At 40.2% G+C, this 18,088-nt stretch overlaps 1 protein-coding gene across 13 annotated transcripts in view; it reads right to left on the reverse strand.

Moving 5' to 3' along the window:
* The window catches only part of ppfia2 (PTPRF interacting protein alpha 2), a 160,070-nt gene extending 148,997 nt beyond the window's left edge, over positions 1-11,073 (reverse strand). For 4 of the 13 annotated variants that reach the window (XR_006376727.1, XM_044185362.1, XM_044185361.1 and 1 more), the window contains exons 1-2: positions 10,775-11,068; positions 677-932 (exon numbers count right to left, since the gene is read on the reverse strand). Coding sequence is in view for 6 of the 13 variants with exons in the window: in XM_044185362.1 (XP_044041297.1) it covers positions 677-925 (249 nt within the window). In the remaining 7 variants the exon portion in view is untranslated. Of the gene's footprint in view, positions 1-676; positions 933-10,774 lie in introns of all 13 variants that reach the window. The other 9 variants (XR_006376726.1, XR_006376725.1, XR_006376724.1 and 6 more) reach the window with 4 other exon arrangements.
* Positions 11,074-18,088: the final 7,015 nt, after the last annotated feature.

Below are 18,088 nucleotides of genomic sequence, written 5' to 3' on the forward strand. Positions count from 1 at the left end.
AGACCCCACTTCCCAAATGTTTAAATGGATGCAAAAAATACTACACACACTCTCTTAAACTATAAACTCTCTTGCATGATTTAATTTGCACATAGCAATTTTATTTGGAGTTAGCGAAAGTCAAAATTTTCAAAGTAATGGTACTGGAAGATACAATGTTTGTGCCTTGTTCATTTAAGCATAATCAACTGATGTACTGTAAATCAGAAGATAATTACCCAAAGTTTAAATGAGGGATACTGCTGGGGGAAAATATACTTTATATCATTCTCATTGCAAGTTGTAGTTCATCCAGTAAAAGGGTTTGTAGGAATTCCAATGAAAACAAAACGATATAATAGCATACTGTATGCAACAAGGCACTAAAGCAACAAAACTGGAGGAAAAGTTATAAGTTCAGATGTACTGTGTGGAAAGTAAAAGCTATTTAATACAACAATTTTATCAGAAACCACAAAATATTCCTGGCATATTGGATCCACACAGCTAAAATAAGTCAAATGCAGGCATCCTGGTGGCCTAGAAGTTAAGGCACATACCACATAATGGACCAGCAACGGTTGCATGTCTCCCCATCTTTCCTGTCTATATCTACACTATCAAACAGTCAGTAAAGACAAAAACACCACAAAAATAATCTTTAAAAAATGTCAAAAGCGACATTGCTGTGGCTTACCTGTGGCAGGGCAGAGCTGAGCTGGCGCTGCAGAGAGTCACGGTCATAGATGACGTCCTGAAGATGCTGCTGGGCCAGGCCGAGGCTCTCCTGGGTCTCCCTCAGCGTGTCCAGCAGCCGGTCTCTCTCGTCCAGCATGTTGACCATCAGCTGCTCAAAGTGGGAGTCCGGGTCTGAGGTGCTGCTCTGAGAGCCGCGCTGGCTCAGCGCTGTGTCCTCGCTGATGGTGGGCATCACCTCGCACATCATCTTGGCGCTGCCGGGGAGGTGGGAGATTAGATTAGAGTTTCGAAATGAGATAAAGATAGTGTTGCAGTGTAACCTGTGAAATGGTACTACTGAATTTCACAATGTGTTGTGTTTTCCACAATTACTAGTCCCAATGATAAATCTGTGGTTCAGGAGGCAGAGTGGGTCATCCACTGAACACAGGATTGGTGGTTCTATTATCCTGTCCACATGCTGAAATGTCCTTGGGCAAGACACTGAACCCCAAATTGCTCTCGATGGCCACTGATCTTAATCTTATTTTAAACTTCCAACATATATATGATGATAGTTTTCTAAATTAAAACTTCAAAAAATCTTGTGTTGTTGTCAGAGCTTTGTATTTATACCAAAAGCAACATTAATATCTTGATTGGATTCTGGCTTAAACGTGTTAGATTTAGAATTACGTTAATGCCGAAAGATGAAGATCTTGAAGATACAGTTATTGCTAAACAAATGTGTGTACATGTGTGAATATCCACTATAACTATTTATATGGCTGTGTGTATGTGACTGGGCCTGACACAGTTGGAGCTCGGCTCAACGTCATCCCGTTTCAAAGCTGCAGAGACGTCTTGGGAGGCTGGGCATTCTGCCCTAGATTTCACGCTTGTGCTGTTTAATGGGCCAGCCCAGATCAAGTTTCATAATACAGCATATCTATGCTATAGTGGATATGTGATGCCATATTCCAGCTTCCCTGAGGGACTAAACCTCAGGAGTCATTCTAACCGATGCATTGTAGTTCATGAGCTAAAATCGGGTTTGCATCCATACACATTAGAGTCATGTGATGAAGCAAGCTAAGCTGAGCTACAAAAAAAACGTGGATTATACATATTTAAAGAGGTGAGGTAAACATAAAGCATGAAAGATAAACTTATGGATTCTCCATTAAAGGAAAAATTGGAAAATATGATTCTCTGCTTTCTTACCGTGATTTAATATCGGTTTAATACCTGTGCAGGAGATTCCCAGACATGTTTAGCCTAGCTTACCGCAGAGGCTGAATGCAGGGGGAAACAGTTAGCTTTCATCAAAACTGAAATGATTACCCCTTCCAACAGCACTAAAATTGTCTTATTTACTTATTATATCTTATATCATATTTTTAACCAAGTCAGTTACTAATACATCTTAGAATCATCAGGATTTTGTTCAGAGTTGCAAAACGGTGCAAAGCTAGCATCTTTTGGATGACTTCTGACATCCTGCATTCACCGTCACTGGACCCAGCTGTTTGGAGTGACTGATGAGCTAACTGCTTATTAAACCACAGTGTCAAATGTTCTTATTTCTACACATGCACAATACAAGATATAATGTGTGAATATGACAGCTTTGAAGTTGACAAAAGGCACAATGCTGAGCTAACCACTTCCCATTGCTTCCAGCACAAGCTAAGCTAGGTTAACTGCATCTTGGACCAATCTCTCCACTGTATGCGCAGATGAAATTTATGTAAATCGTCTCATCCAAGTTCTAGTACAGCAAATATGCATTAATGTATTCCTCTAATGTATCTAATTTCTGAAAAGCTGTATTACCTCAATGTCACAAAAATATCACACAGTCATTTATTGCAGGCCCAAGAGAGCAATAAATACCGACAAAAATCATGATTGATGCTATAAGCTGACGTCAAAAGCACAGCCAAACATATTTTGACTTTCCTTTTTCAGTCTTTCACCAAAACTTTCAAAGGTATCAGTCAGTTGCTCAATCTACAAACAATAATTCAAAAGCCTAATACCCTTAATACTTACAGGTTAATGATCACTTCGAATTCATCTTAATGGTAGACTGTAGTTACTCAGTGTGTTGACCCAGGCCAGGTTTACTCAATTAGATTTCAATATCCCATTGCCCAGACTTGGTCCCCTCTGGGTGGGTTATAATGGCAGGTCTGTCTCAGCATGTTCTGGCTAGTAGGATGGGGTCTCCCATATCTTCTCCAGGCACCCAGCCAGATTCCCACCAGTTCACCATTCACTGCCGTTTAGACCTGAGAGACCAAGCCAGTGTGCTGCTTGGCTGGACGTGCTGCACGTGCCAACCTTCACTTGGAGAGCAGGCCAACTGGCGGACAGACTGGGGACATCGGTGGTGCATTTTAAGTAGAAGGCAGTGATTTATTCCTGACTCTGGCTCAATAAATGTTAGTTGTGCACTGGGAGGAAGGTGCTAGTTTCATAAAAATCCATACTAATATGGCATCTGGCAGTGGATATCAAAACAAACTTTAGACAAAAAGTATTAATGCTGATTATAGACGTCAAGCTAACTTGTATATGTCTACTTTGGTTAGTGATTTCCTACAGTTTTGAAACCTGCTACATTTATCTGTACATAATATCTCTGCCTGTTCTGCAAAGTGCAAAATGGCAGCTACAAAATGCAACATGGCAGCTCTTGTTTCCACATTCTGAGGGGTTAACTCCAAAATCTGACCTTTGCTTGTGATTTTTTACATCGCTCACAACTCCTCAGTGATCCCACTCCGCTGTGGTCTCCACAATGCACCAACAAACAGGCCCTGAAATGCCAGGCACATTTTTTGTTGTTTAATGGTGTTTTATTCCTCCTTTAAGCTGTGTGGAAAGTAAAGTATATTGAGGATGTTTTTTCTGCTTCATGGCACACACAATCCCCTTTTGTCCTGTTCCTGCACCAACATTAAATAATTTCTACTGTCTATGAAAAATCAATAGATATGGAGGAAAGTGCACTCACTGATTTTGTCTCCGCCCTTAGACATATAAAGCAGCCTTCCTGAAAATTGAAAGCAAACCATATCACTCAATGAAACATTTATCCGCTTAATTGTGTCATTCAAAAGGCATCAGGCCTGTCTCTTTAGTTAAACTTGAGACTCAAGAAATATATCTTATCTGCAAAGCCTTAAAGCAAAATGCTGTCATAAACACCCATTTCTTTCCCCATAATGTCCTCTTTTGTGGGAATATTCTGTTCTTCTGCTACTCAATATTGGCCATGTACTGTCATTGGAGTGTATGTTTGAGCAGCAAGTCATTAGTTTCTCTTTAGTGTGAAGCTGGCAGGCAGTAGTGATGACAGGTAAGAGTTAGTGTGATCCTCTTGGATAGATAACACTAATCACCCTCAGTGGGCAGTGTGAAGAATGTCTGAGAGCTCTATTGCCAGCTGGGATGCAGATGTTGTCTAGATTGCGCTCGCTAGCAGTGACAATACTACTTCCTCATAACTGAACAGCCAAGTTGACCCCCATTACAATGGCTATTTGGTCTACAGATATTCATAGAGCCTGAAACAGAACAAATACTGGCAGAGTGTCGCTCTATGCACATTTTCTGCAATTCAACATCATGGCACATTATGATAATGTACCCCAGGAAATTTGCCGTAAAATTCCACTAGCGTGTCAGACTTAAGCTTAGCATAAATGCATGTCTAATAATGAATATGTAAGATTTTATCTGTCAGAATGATACTTGTGGAGAGAAACTGGTATTTGTAGCAATAGACTAAGAATGTTGTATAAACAAGATGAAGCTTAAGTGACTGAATTTAGTGCGGCTGGTTAAAGATGTTAAATGTGAGTCTAAAATTATGCAGGAATCACAGGAGGGAGGAACAGCAACACACTGAATTGAATACATTGTGGGCCACAGATCCAATAAGAAATGCACACAGACAGACAAACAGACAGGCAGGGATCATTGGGCTTTTCTCTCCATGCCATATGCCAATCAATGAATTATTCAGGGGGGTAGGAGTGAGGTTTTCTTCCCAATCAGTGCAACAAATCCAGAGCCCTTTTTTCTGCCTAGCAGCCTCATCCACACTCACGCTGGGTTCAGACAGGAGGCGGAAGCGCAGTAAAGTGCTGCGATATGTCAATTATCGTGCAAGCAATAGCCTGTTCACACCAGAAGCGCATTTATCCACGCAACAAGCAGTTCTGCTTCTCTGCTCTTTTCTAATCACACGTAGAGCCGATCTTTATCATGTATCATCTATCACACAACATAATATGCTACGTTCAATGTAGGGGTTTGGTGGCTTCAGTGATGATAGTCTTGACATTTGATTGGCCCCACCTCTCTCTGTCTCTGCCTGTCTGTCTGCTTGTGTGTGTGTGTGTCTGCTCTCGCTCTTGGTTTAGACACAACTGACAAATATGTAGAATAAGTACGTAATTTAAAAAACACAATCACAAACAGATACTATTTCTAATAATTATAGTGAATGGGCAGATTTTGAAATTTCATCATGTGTCGGGGGAATTGAAACTCCAGGAGAACAGGTGGAGAGGGCCAGTAAAAGCAAAAGGGTTGACAAGCATGGGATGCATATTTTATCATTTATCAGAATCAGATAATGTATATCATATATATCATTTATATAATTTATAATAGATTATCAGTGTGTTTTTTTGCCAGATATATTGGACAATGCAGCACCCCACAATTTATATCCAATGTCAGTGCTCAGTGCCAACGATGAAAGTAGTGTGACCTATATGTAGCAAGGCGGAAAGTAAGGGTGTGGAGATTGGGGTGGTGGATGGGTGTTTAGCATATCGGACTTTCATGCAGGAGACCAGAGTTAATGTCTTGTCACAGACCTCCAATTAATGTTTGCCTTTTTATTAGCCATGATCTTTCCCTAACCTTAACCGAGTGTTTTAGTTGCCTATCCCTTACACAATATCTACACATCTATACTGTGTAACAAAAGCAGCAGTTTCAGTCCATAGTCAGCGTCTGTATGGCATGCGATCTTCCACAGTATTGAGTGTAGGTTTCCTACGTTTTGGCAGCGCTCAGAGCCCAACACACAATCACTGTAGTTGTGCACATACAACGGAAGAAAATAGACTTGAAGAATAGAAATATGCTGTGGACAAGCCTTTGCCATATCTTAGCCATAGTTTATTTGCCATAACCACAACCTTTCCCTAACCTTAAAAGGTGTCAGTATGCTTGAAAAGAACTAGTAAGTCTAACGGATAATTTTTATACCTGTTCCATACAGCCACATTTAGAGGCTGGGGTAAAAGGCTGCTATCCGAGAGAGGGGCAATAATCGTTCAAATGGGGATAACACCGCACATTTTCGAACAATCTGTCCTCAAAGGCGTTCATAGTGTTGCATGTGGTTGTACACATAAAAGCGAGTTTGAGAGAGAAGTTCTTGCATACTTTCTTACCTCCATGCACCTCGTGAAGTGGCCGTGCTTGTCGGATTGTCGGTTTTGGAAAGTTACAGAAAATGTCATCTCATTTTCTGTGCTGCCAAAAGATTATAAAAAACTGTTTTTGTTTGCCTTCTGATTCCTCACCTGGGCTATTGTTATTCAAGTCAGGGCAGCATGTGCAAAGAAGTAATATCTTCTAAGATGATTATCTATACTTTAAAAACAGCAAAATAAACGAATAGGGGAAAGGTGACAAAATGAACACTGCTGTTACTTGAGAGTTCCCTGAGTAAAACTGAAGCAGGCAGTGAACTAGCTATATGGGACAGATGTAAATTTTTCCACTTATGTAGAACCACTCCATTAAGGCAAGAACAAATCAGCAAGCTGCAGCTAATTTCCTGAATGTCTTCAGTTAATCTCATTAATGGGAACAATTGTGTGAGTAGATAAGGAGCAGCACACAAAACAGCAGTATGTTCCTGAGCAATATATGGCCATGTGAGGCAAATTCAGCACTATTCACCACCTGGGAAACATCAAAAGACATGTGGAGAGCGAGCGTGTGCAGAACAAGCAGAGGACTGACCACGACACTCTGTGGCTTAAGAGATAAGCTGTACTACTGTGTGCTTGTTGAGCTGACTTTTGAGACACTAAAATATAACCAGCATTATTTAATAGTGTGTTTAGAGCTTTGTTATCATCAAACATGAAATTCATCAACTCTTTTTAACTCATTAAGCAAGGAGATGGTCATTTAGAAATGAGTAAACAAGCTAATCTATTATGAAATGCGAGGTCAACTTTTCAAACATTTGTAACACCCTATTAGGTTCATTCAAGCTCAGTTCCTCACAACATGCATAAAAGTGATAGACCAAATTGTTTTGATGATAATGCACTTCACTTACATCAGTACCAGAAGCACAAGGGTGATTACACATGTCGCTTTGCGGTCACCAGGGGAGCTGACTACTGGGAAAATCCACTTTTAAATAATGTCTGTGTTTGATTTCTTGGCATGCAACTGAGCGCAAAGTGCATCTACAGACTGCATTGATGAGAACAAAGGGTAATGGCAAAACTGTTGCATGCCGCTCTTTCCCACTTTGGCATCCATATCAGGCCGACAGGTGGGAAAAGAGTGACACAGCATTTTTGTGAATGGAACAGACCAGATTGCATGGTACACTGATAGTGATGAGAAATCCCATTCATATGGCTCCTTGCACCAGAGAGACTTCTGACAACCAAGAGACAGCCTGCCAAGAAAACAACAATTCAAGTCTATTCAATTTAATCACTGCCACAGGAACATACAATATTACTCAAGCGAGAGTCCGCTGAGTGGATGGAGCAAACTATTAACTCGACCAACACTGCAAGTCTGCACCAAACTGATCCGTGACCCGCAGTACGGTGACATTTTGGGATGATGCAATAGTCATGTATGATGGAAAGTAATATTGATTTCTAACAGATGAGGTTTAGGTGAAAACAAAGGTAATAAAAATGAATAAGAAAAATGAGTAAGAAAAATGTTGCACAACAAAACAAAAACATTGCATTACATCATGATAGCCACAATGTCATGTGATTGGTTTGAGGCAGGGCAGAAGCTTAGGTCATGTCCTCTGTGTTTTGTCAGGGAATCTGGGGCATTGTATCGACCTGAGGTGCATTTTAAACGTTACCATTGAAAGTTACATATGGTGATTGTCTTAACCTAAATACAAATAATCTCCAAAATGTCAACTTTATTAAAGGTCATGCTTTAAAACTACACTAATATTTATACATGAACAATGGGTCAAATGACAATGTGTGATGCAAAAGGTGTCATTCGTATTGACAAACCCAGAGCGGATTATTTCCCTCAGGAGTTGGTGGAAACTACAAATGGAGCTAAAAGGACAGAAGTGACATTTGCCAGGTGGCATCTCAGAATGAATGCTAATGTTGCTCTGTGTCTGCTGGATGTGTAAATAGGCAACTGTTTGCTAACACATTTGCCATATCAACTTTACATGTATAAGCTGAGCAGTGGGCACTGTGACCACAAGTGGAAATTATGGGATTTTATTTATAAGAGGAAGAATGTCACATTTATTCTTATTTATGATTGATTGTCCTAACTGATATAAAAATGTGAAAAATATCCTAAATTGTAAATACAAGGTTTTTACTAAGGTATGAATTTTCTGATAGTTTCATATTCTAATATTTTTATATTTGACTATTTCTAGGCCATGAAAACTAAATGAATTCATCCAGTTTTCCCTGCAACAATTTTATTGCTGCAATGTGCATAAGGCTCTTAGAAAACAGCATTTAGACGTCACATGTAGAGAAACCTTGAGACATATTTTGGCAAATGAATAGTCAGCCTCCATGTTGTAATATTTGGACACCGGTAAACTGACAGTTGTGTAAAAATGAAAAACAATCTACTGCAATCTATGAACACAGGTGCTCAATTTTGGTGCAATGACCTTCATCAGGTGTTTCATTTAGCAAGTGACAATAAGCACACATGTAAAACAGAGACCTGGTAAGGAAGCAGGCAAAGAAAAAGATTTTGAATGCAATAAAATAATCCAAGGCAAATGCCCATAAATCAAACGAGGAACAACATATAATCACTCATAGAAGGAAAAAGAAAAAACACTATTCCTCTTTTCCCAAGAAAAAAGGTTTAATTCCAATTGACCATATTTCCTGTCAGTGTGCCTGTATTTTTGTCAAATGAACAATAAAATCCCCACAAAATTTTATTTAACAGTATGTGTTTGTTTCTTATTTTAAAGGAGTGATTTGGGTTATGTCAAATCTACTAACAACTGTTGCTTTACTTCCTTGAATATTAGTAATTATTAGCTCAAATCACAAACTGCACAATGGATCCATACAGCAGAGCATAAATAGAGAGGAGTCGAAAAAGTGCATAAAGAATAACATCTGTAAATTCTACCATATTGTTTTCATGTGTTCTGCTGTGACTGACAGCCTCATGTGAACACTGACACACTGAGCAGTAAAAAGTGAATGAGAGAGAGATAGGATGAAGAGGAAGGCATGGGTGTAGAGTTCCCCAGCCTGCTGCCATTAGGGAGGCGGGAAAGGAAGAGGAGGCTATGCATCAAGTGTGTGTGCATGTGTGTGTGTCTCCAATTGTCTGAGCGTGCTTTGCCTCTACCTGTGTGTGAGCATCTGTGGGGTGGTGGTGGTGGTGGTGGTGGTGGTGGTGGTGGTGGTGGGGGGGTCTGTGTGTGTTCATTGGCTGTGTGTTCAACTGAAAATAAGTCTGCATGCACATGAAAGCATGAAAGGACAGCGTGTAGCCTTTAACATCGCCCACAATCCCCTGCAGCAAGGTCATGCAAACCATCAATCGATAGAGACTGAATAAGAGCACAGATCGAGGTGAACAAAAAAAGCAATAAAGCTCAGGTTGTAACTGAATTGAACCATGCCGCCTGCCACCACCGCCAACATTTCACCTGGATTTTACCTCCCTCATTATGGAGGGTTTGGCGATAGCCAAACCTGGCCCATAAAAGATTTCCTTAAACCATCATTTTATAGACATAAAAGCTTCTGCCCCATGTAGCCATCCCTCTTTATGACACCTCAAGGTAAGAAAAGCTTTGTCTGCACACCAAACATGTTAGGCAGTGGAGTGTATTTGCATGGTTGAGGTGCATCACTGGAAAATCGCACTCTTTAATGCAAAACCATTCAATTAAGCATTCTGCTTCTGCATAATGCATCTGTGTCACACTTGGAAATAGTGCATGCCACAACTTCAGCAACATGTAATCCGTGAGAATGCAAATATTGTCATGTTCCTTTCTTGTCATGTTTGCAAATGTTAATATTAATTTGCAAGATCAGAGGAAGATCACAGCTTTGCCTGCAGCGATTAACCTTCTAGCATCAAATTAAGCCAGCACATGCATGTGTGTGTCTTTTCATTCATTCATTCATCTACAACATGAAAAGTGTGTATGAATGTGTGTGTGAAGGGGTGGCAGATATGGATGGATGACAGAGAGGCTGTTCATGCGCTCTCCCTCCTTGCATCTCTATAATAGCCGGTAATAATATTGTTTATAGGAGGGGCAGCTGTTCCTCCTGTGACAGCTCCTCTTTTTACTGTTATTAACCGCGCGCACACACACATACACACACACACAAGCACACACACACACACACACACACACACACGCCGAGGCGGCCTGACTGCGGCGCTGATCGCGTCTATACACCGCTGAAAAATCTCCTCCTCATTCTCTGAAATGATAATTGGGGAGAATCCTTGGCTATTGTCTCAAGTGCATTACATCATGCCAGCCTCTCAGTCTGCATCCCGCCCCCCTTTAACTCTCTCCTCTGTCTCTCCACTGTGACAGCCGGACGTATTATTTTCTCCTGCAGAGCCTTACAATGTCAACCACACACACGAAATGTATAGGTTATATACACCATGTATCCATCCACACCAGGCGCCCCCTACTCCTCCAATATCGCCCCAGTCTAGAGTTGAGGATGTGAAGAGGGCACCGCAGAAAATCACCTTGAGCCTGCAGAGATAGGGCAATGTAGGTCACTGCAAGACCGGCGGCAACAGTGTCCATACTCACAATTTATTCCTTTACTATCCGTAGAGGCTCTGGTAGCGGATCAATGACAGTTGGAGTCTCTGCAAGCTATACCATCAAGCGGACAATCCTAGGAGGCTTCTTCAGTGCAAACAAGCAGCGACACCGAGGATCCGATCGTAAAGGTGCGACTGGTCCCCGCCGCTGGCATTGTCAAAAAACAAAAGAGCAGGAATAATCGCCAAATTAGCCGCGTCGGGTAATGACATTTGATTTCCGGGGCTACACACACCGGTTAAGAAATTATGGCATGTTACAAATTCTGCTGTGATAAGCGGAGTTGGAAAAGACCATTGTCGGAGCTGAGGGAGGGGAGGCGTGTGGACTCTTAAAGTTGCAGCTGTGCAATTCTTTCTCCCCCCCGTGTGTGAAGACATATAATAATAATAATTGTAATAATAATAGAGATTTTTCCAGCATTTAGGCCTTTCCAAATCAAGTCACAAAATATATATGAGTAAGAATTTGACTCTAATAAAACATGAAAAAAAGTATTATATTTGCTATAAAAACAACAAAATAAAATGTCTCCCAATCCTGAGAGCATTTGTAGAAAATGTAAAATTATTTCCTGTCCATGGACCAATAAGGTCACGCTTTTCCATTGAGTAGAAAATGTATTTATTCCAGAGTCAGTAAAGCAGCCGCCACTTGAAGCTGCGCTCACCTTCTCCTGTCACACAGATGGTCTCTGCCAGGTTCCAAGTATTGTAACTGGGATTGTTCTGAGTCGCTGACACTTGCATTTAGTCTCATATTTCTCATATTTTGAAAATGAGAGAAATCCCTCTGCTCACCTGCCGGATACACACGTTGAGATTTTGATGGATGGTACTATCTCCAGTGCATTGGCCCTTAAACGTGTTCACATTAAGATCCTCAAACATAATCTGATCTGGTCACTGACTCTTTTTTAATAAGATTTTGTTCAAGAGATTGTGATAGTAGCCTACTGAATTGCAGATGTTTCTTGATATATGGCCAAAGTATGGATACCCCTGTCCACATACTTTTAGTCTGGGGCTATTTTCAAGGTTTGGGCCAGGCCCCTCTAAAATATATCATATCATAAAATATCTATATATATTTTAGAGAAATGTGTTCTTCCAAGGCCTGACACCAGAGGAGTGGACGCTGTTATAGCCGTAGATTAATTCCCATGACTTTGAAATGGGATGTTCGGCAAACACACATGTGTCTGAGCGTGGAAATACTTTTGGCCATCTGCTGTAGCTGAGAGTGAAACCTGTCAAAAATCCCTATTTAATTTACACTCACAGTGAATCTTCTTCTAGGAGCCACCTTAAGGGCCACTGGGGCTTCCTGTGTCTATAGGAGCACACCCAGAGAGGCGCTGGTCCGGTGGAGAAAGCACAAAGAATGAATGAAATGGTAATATATTCAAACTCACATTTTCATAAATAAATATTGCTCATAATGACAGCTGTGCCAGCAACAATGAGTTGTCAACTTGCAGTGGACATCTAACACCAGTGGCTACTTTCGCTCCAAGAGAAATAACAGTTGAAGGAGGCACTAAAAGACACAATATGTCTCCTAATCATGGAATCAATGCAGTTTTATTTTCCAAATTTGTTGTTAGGTGTAAGAAATGCTGAGGAGACTCTTCTGTGTTGACCCATAGGCAATAAAATACTGAAATGTCACCAGTTGATGAGTCCATAGCCTACTTAATTTTGTCCTTAAGAATCAATTTCCTCCCCGGAAGTTTGTTTGGTTTTCTTTTTTCAAAGGACAGCATAAATGTTTTAGAGCAGCCTGTGTTCTCTGTGTGATTCCAAGAAGTTGGAGATTATTAATATGTGGCAAAATAATTGGGTTCTTCTTTCAGATGTGCAACAGTAAGTCATCGCATCGAAAATAGCTTTAGTCAGCTGTGCAAAAGTGAGTCAGGTTACACTCACACTGCAAGCCTCAGTCGTTCAATTCTAAATCACTTATCGGAGCTGACCTTTTGGTGGCCACAATTTTATATCAGTCTGAACAAGTGATCCCTTTAAACGAACCCACATGTACAAAAGAATAATACCAAAGTCTTCTGGTCATGCAGAAATACACAAATTAAACACACACCATGTGGATTAAAGTAAGTGGATGTGGTTTCATCAAGTCTTGTCGCTGATATTGGATTTATCAAATCAAATACAGTTTAGCTCATTGTAAAATAATCAATTAGTTGATTAATCAACTACAGATTAACTGACTATGGCTGATTGACAGACATTGTTCTTAGTTAGTGGTTTTACCTGTTTTAATTTTTTACTTACTTTACTAATCATTACCACTTTCTCACTACTATTGTGTGTTATCTTTCTATCTGATATTTCTTTTTTAGTCTGTTTCAGATTCGTCTGATGACTGAGTGTTTTGATGGGTCTGCTTTTGCCAGGCTGCAAGCAAATTCCGAATAAAGACAGAACTAGAAACTAACAAGCAAAAAGGCCAGACACATGTTGGTTTCACCTTCTCAAATGTGAGAATTTGCTGTTTTCATTTTATGAACTAAGCAATTATTAAATTAGACTAAAAGAAATTCATGAAAATGAAAATAATCATTAGTTGCAGCCCTAAACCTGCCATGACTGCATCCTGTATTTAAGTCTAATGTGAACTTTGACACTAAAGTTCTGAACTTTGCCTTTTCATTGCAGCTGTCTCTCCCTGTGGACATGTGCAGGCATCTCTTATAAACTTTTATGAACTCACTGGTTTCTTTAAATTCTGCTTTCCTTCTCATTATTTCTCTATTCCACTGAGTGTCATCAACTAAATAAAATTAAACATTCAAGGAGGTACAAAGTTTCTTGGAGTGAAAATGCAACACTCTTCAACAAAACAAAAACAAAATACGAAGGAGTGTGAGAATCTGATGGAAATCATGGTAAATAAAAATATATATAAGAGAAGTAAAATGAAAAACAACAAAATAAAATTCCCTCTCCTCTACCAAGTGATTAATTGCTTAGTGTCACTCACTCATTTTATGTTTTCAGATAATTTACATGACATTGCAAATTTTGCTTTCATTGAAGCAATATTTTAACTAATAGTGCACTTTAACAGCTCTCTTTCCTTCTACTGAACACCTCTGTCCCTGCTGTCCTCCATCGTCCTCAGCAGCAGCAGCAGCAGAGGTGTTGCCTGCAAACTGACCAGCGATTGATGTCACTGTCCATGGTGCTGAATCCTGTATGCTTTGTGTATGTGCTGCGCTGCGCTGCACTGCACTGCAGCACAGAGGGGAGGGTATGTTGAAATTGTCATTACAAAGTATAGCCACAAATTGTTTTGCATTGTGACTTTAGAACTTTACATTAGATATTTTTTAATGAGGTCTATGGACTAGTGTCTCCATTCACAGGAATCTACTATCACTGGATTCTGGGAAAACCTCCATTCTGGTGGATTTATCTTCCTACTGCCTGTTATTGGCTAGGACATTTAATTACCATACGCTGCACTAGTTGCATTAGTTTGATGTTTCCTGTCTCATTCTTCCATTTAGCAGGGACTGAATCACACCTGGGAAAATGCTTTCAGATGCCTCTTTTTCTGTGTTGCAGCCCCAGCTTGCTTCCCGATGTTTTTTTCCTCTTGTCTGATAAATTACTAAAACAAACGCGGCGCTAAGTGGTGGAGTGGAGTGCTGGCTCTCCTCTCAAGTGAAAAAATACACCGCTTGCGGGTCATAAAGCCTGCATGAAGACACTGGGTAGGCACTGACACACCCAGAACTTGATACTAAAGGCAGCAGGACATTTCTCATAATGTCCCGCCTCCAGGATTCAACAGTGAATGGCGATGAATTCTAGTGTCTGAGTTTAAAACAGAGGGTTTGGGCTGGATAAATGTCCTGATTTTTCCTCAGTACTATTACATTGCCAATATCCTCATTACAATTGCTTGTTTATAATGCAGCTGACTGCTGCTATACCATCCCACCCAGTACTGACCTACCATGTGCCTGCTCTGCCACTACAGTGTCATATCACTCCTGTCGTTCCATATTAATTTCCCTAGAGAAGTCATTATAAGCCTCTGCATATGAATGGTTGTAATTCTGCCAGGTGATGAAAACTCACTCATATCTGAACGCCTTGTAGCTGAAAAGTCACATATATTGACTGGTTTGTCTCAGAGACAGTTGCACAGGCAAACCTTAAAGCTGGGATTTGTACGATGGGTCTTTTGACAGCGCTATCAGTGGAAATGATGCTAAAACGGGTGCCAGTTAAAAGGCAATGATCAAAGCGATAAAGGAATCAAGAGGAAGCTATAAAAAGAGACCTATAAAAAGAAGAGAGACCTGTGACGCTGCTCAAATCTAATCCTCCTCCTCATAGCTTGACACGCTAAATGTGTGAATGCCATTAAGCGAGTCACCCTCCCCCCTTTCGTCAAGCAAATGGCCCTCTTTTCATGTGCAGGGTTAGAGCATACAAATCTCACATCAAAATCTCAACGATCTCAAAGGCTAAGCAGTTGAGCTCCTCACGGCCAATTAAAAAGACAAACACACTCACTCACCAGGCTACAGAAATGCTGATGCAAATGTTTGCCCAGGATGATGGAGGGACTTTGTGCACCGGTTAATATTAATGAATAAATGTAATGTAAACAGCCATCCATATGATGTGACAGCTGAGAAAATGCTCTCATGAACTCGAGGGAGAGATGGTGGGAGTGTTGCCTGGCAGGATGCCCTGCCTCTCCAGGTTGTCTCACAGAAGATCAAAGAAAATGTGCATTATGAAGACTGACATTTTCCACATCTGTTAACATGCTTTTGGCAGGCTTCCCTATTTTAAAGTCCATCATCTCAGCCTCCATTCACTCTGTTCTGTAGAGGATAAAAAAAAAAGCTTCCCATGATTTACCCCTACCAAAAAACACACATCAATATATATATCAGCTACAGCCTGTACAAAGACAGAGCAGCCAGAGGTCTGCTATCTTTATGACTTTCTTGAACCTCTGTTTTTAAGGCCTGGCTGGAATCATAAATGAAGCAGGCTGCCAGCCTCTTGCCGGTTGATTCACTGATAACAGAGATGAGCTCGGGCCGGGGTATGAGATGCATTAGAGAGAGAGAACTGAGAGGGATTACAGGTGTCTGGACTCCTGTAAATCTTTTCATCTGTCGGCCCACCCCCTGAGAAAGCAATGTTATTGCACCTTAACACACATCTGCTCTGTCTGTCAGCATGACAGCATGAAACACAGAAGTCATATCGCCATGTTAAATAATGTTAATGCACTTTTTTTTTTTAAATGATCTGGTACAGTGTGAGGGCTTAACGTGTAACACCTCTTAACTGTTGAAAGTGCTTATTTTATCATTAAACTAACCAAACAAGTCATCAGTATAGTGTTGAAATTGCTTGTGTTGTTCAATTTACTATGATACAAAACAAGGAAAAGCAGCAAATCCTCACATTTCGGAAGCCAGAACCAGAATGTTGAAGTTTTTCATGATAAATGACTGATATGATCAACCATTTATTCAAAATTTGGCCAATAAATTTTCCATCAATTAACTTATCCATTAATCAACTAACCGTTTATGTGCAGACATGATTAAAGAGTCATGTCAGAATATGAGTTGTTTCTCAGGTTAATGAGTCATCAGGGGACGTGCAGATTTAGGCATGGAAAAATAGCATAACATTCCTTACGAATTATAAAGGAATCGGCTTTAACTAGAAATTGTATCATTTTAAGTGCAAATATTTTCTGTGCTTCTCTGTTTTCAGAATGAATCTCTCTTTATTTCAAAAATATGAAGATGTTTGACTAGAATAGAGATTGGTTAATTTGCCAAAGATTTGTGATGCTTCTTTAAGTAATGAGTAGCGAGTTTGACATATTAAAAAGAAAATGATCAAAATCAATACAGTAGAGGTCGAGATACAATGACTTATTCTGTATTGTGGGTCAAGGACCGAAAGCTCTGGATCCTACAGTTCCCATAATGCAACTAGATAGCATGTTTTGTTAGATCCTCGCTGCCTGATAAATGCTCTTTCAAACTCAATGCCCCCAGTCTGAAAAGCAGGTTTTGAGTTTAAACAAAAAAAGAAAATATGTCCAAGGCAAAACAGATTACTCAAGTGATGTCACTTGAAAAAGCTCCTCCAGAGCCACAGAAGACATTATACAACTGTTTTCACGGTCTGAGTAGTACATGTAAAAATTGTAGTACCCCTTTAAGCCTTATATTCAGACAACTGCCAAATTTCAGAATCTCATTGTATACAGAGCTGTTTCACTCAAAACAAATGACACCTTACAGCTGCTAATGATTCATGCAACACTTGACCTGTGCTCTATGCTGTGTAACTCATACCATAACAATTATTACACTACCACCATATGCTCCCATTTCTTGATAGGTTATATGATTCATCTCATTAGCATTCACAGTTAAGCTCAGTGGGAGAGAGCAAAGTTATGGCCATGTTCACATTTACTACCCTCATGAGTGGCCTTTTATTTTTTATGACAAACACTGTTCATGCTGGGGACAATATAGAATAATGTCTCTCACTAGGATGTTAAGCTGTTTGAATAAAGAGAAGACAGGCTGGATGGGCTTATTGTTGAGAGTCCTTAAGGATCAATGGCTTGCTGACTAAGTGGGTGTATGCAATTTTCCTACAGGAAAAGTATTCACTGAAGAAGTCTCATCCAACAAGCAGTTACCACAACACTTTGTAATATATTGTACAGGTGATGCTTGTATTTATGTGTCCATGAGTTGTTTTTTTTTTGCATGTGCAAAGATGAGTGAAGGGTGTTCAAGTATTTGAGTAAATGAAATTTGTGAAAGGGCAAGGTATGCGAGAGGAAGAAATGATTGAACTAAAGCTATGTTCAGAGATTGACAGTCCCACACTTTCCCCACTTCAAAGAGAAAAATGAGAGGGAGTGAAAGAAACAAATGCAGACAGAGCTGGCAGCCTGACCTCTGTCAGGAAACAGCAGCGTTAGACAAGGCCTGTTGATAGAGCTCACATATTTTACATAGACAGACTGGGCGCTCTCTCTATCACTCTGTACATTTATTTATCTACCTTTCTCTCAAAGTTCCACCCCTCTTGACCTCAACACAGATCTGTCTTCATCAAAAGTCCATTCAGATGGAAAATGCCACTTCAAGACAAATGTGTGTTGAAGTTTGAGGGGGGAAAAAAGTTTTTGTTCCAAAACAGTGTGGGCATGAGTGTGATTGAGTTAGTTGTAAAGTCAGAAACCACCACATCTGGTGATGTAATG

This window comes from Siniperca chuatsi, linkage group LG23, assembly GCF_020085105.1.
Source record: "Siniperca chuatsi isolate FFG_IHB_CAS linkage group LG23, ASM2008510v1, whole genome shotgun sequence".
In the NCBI taxonomy this organism is placed as follows: domain Eukaryota; kingdom Metazoa; phylum Chordata; class Actinopteri; order Centrarchiformes; family Sinipercidae; genus Siniperca; species Siniperca chuatsi.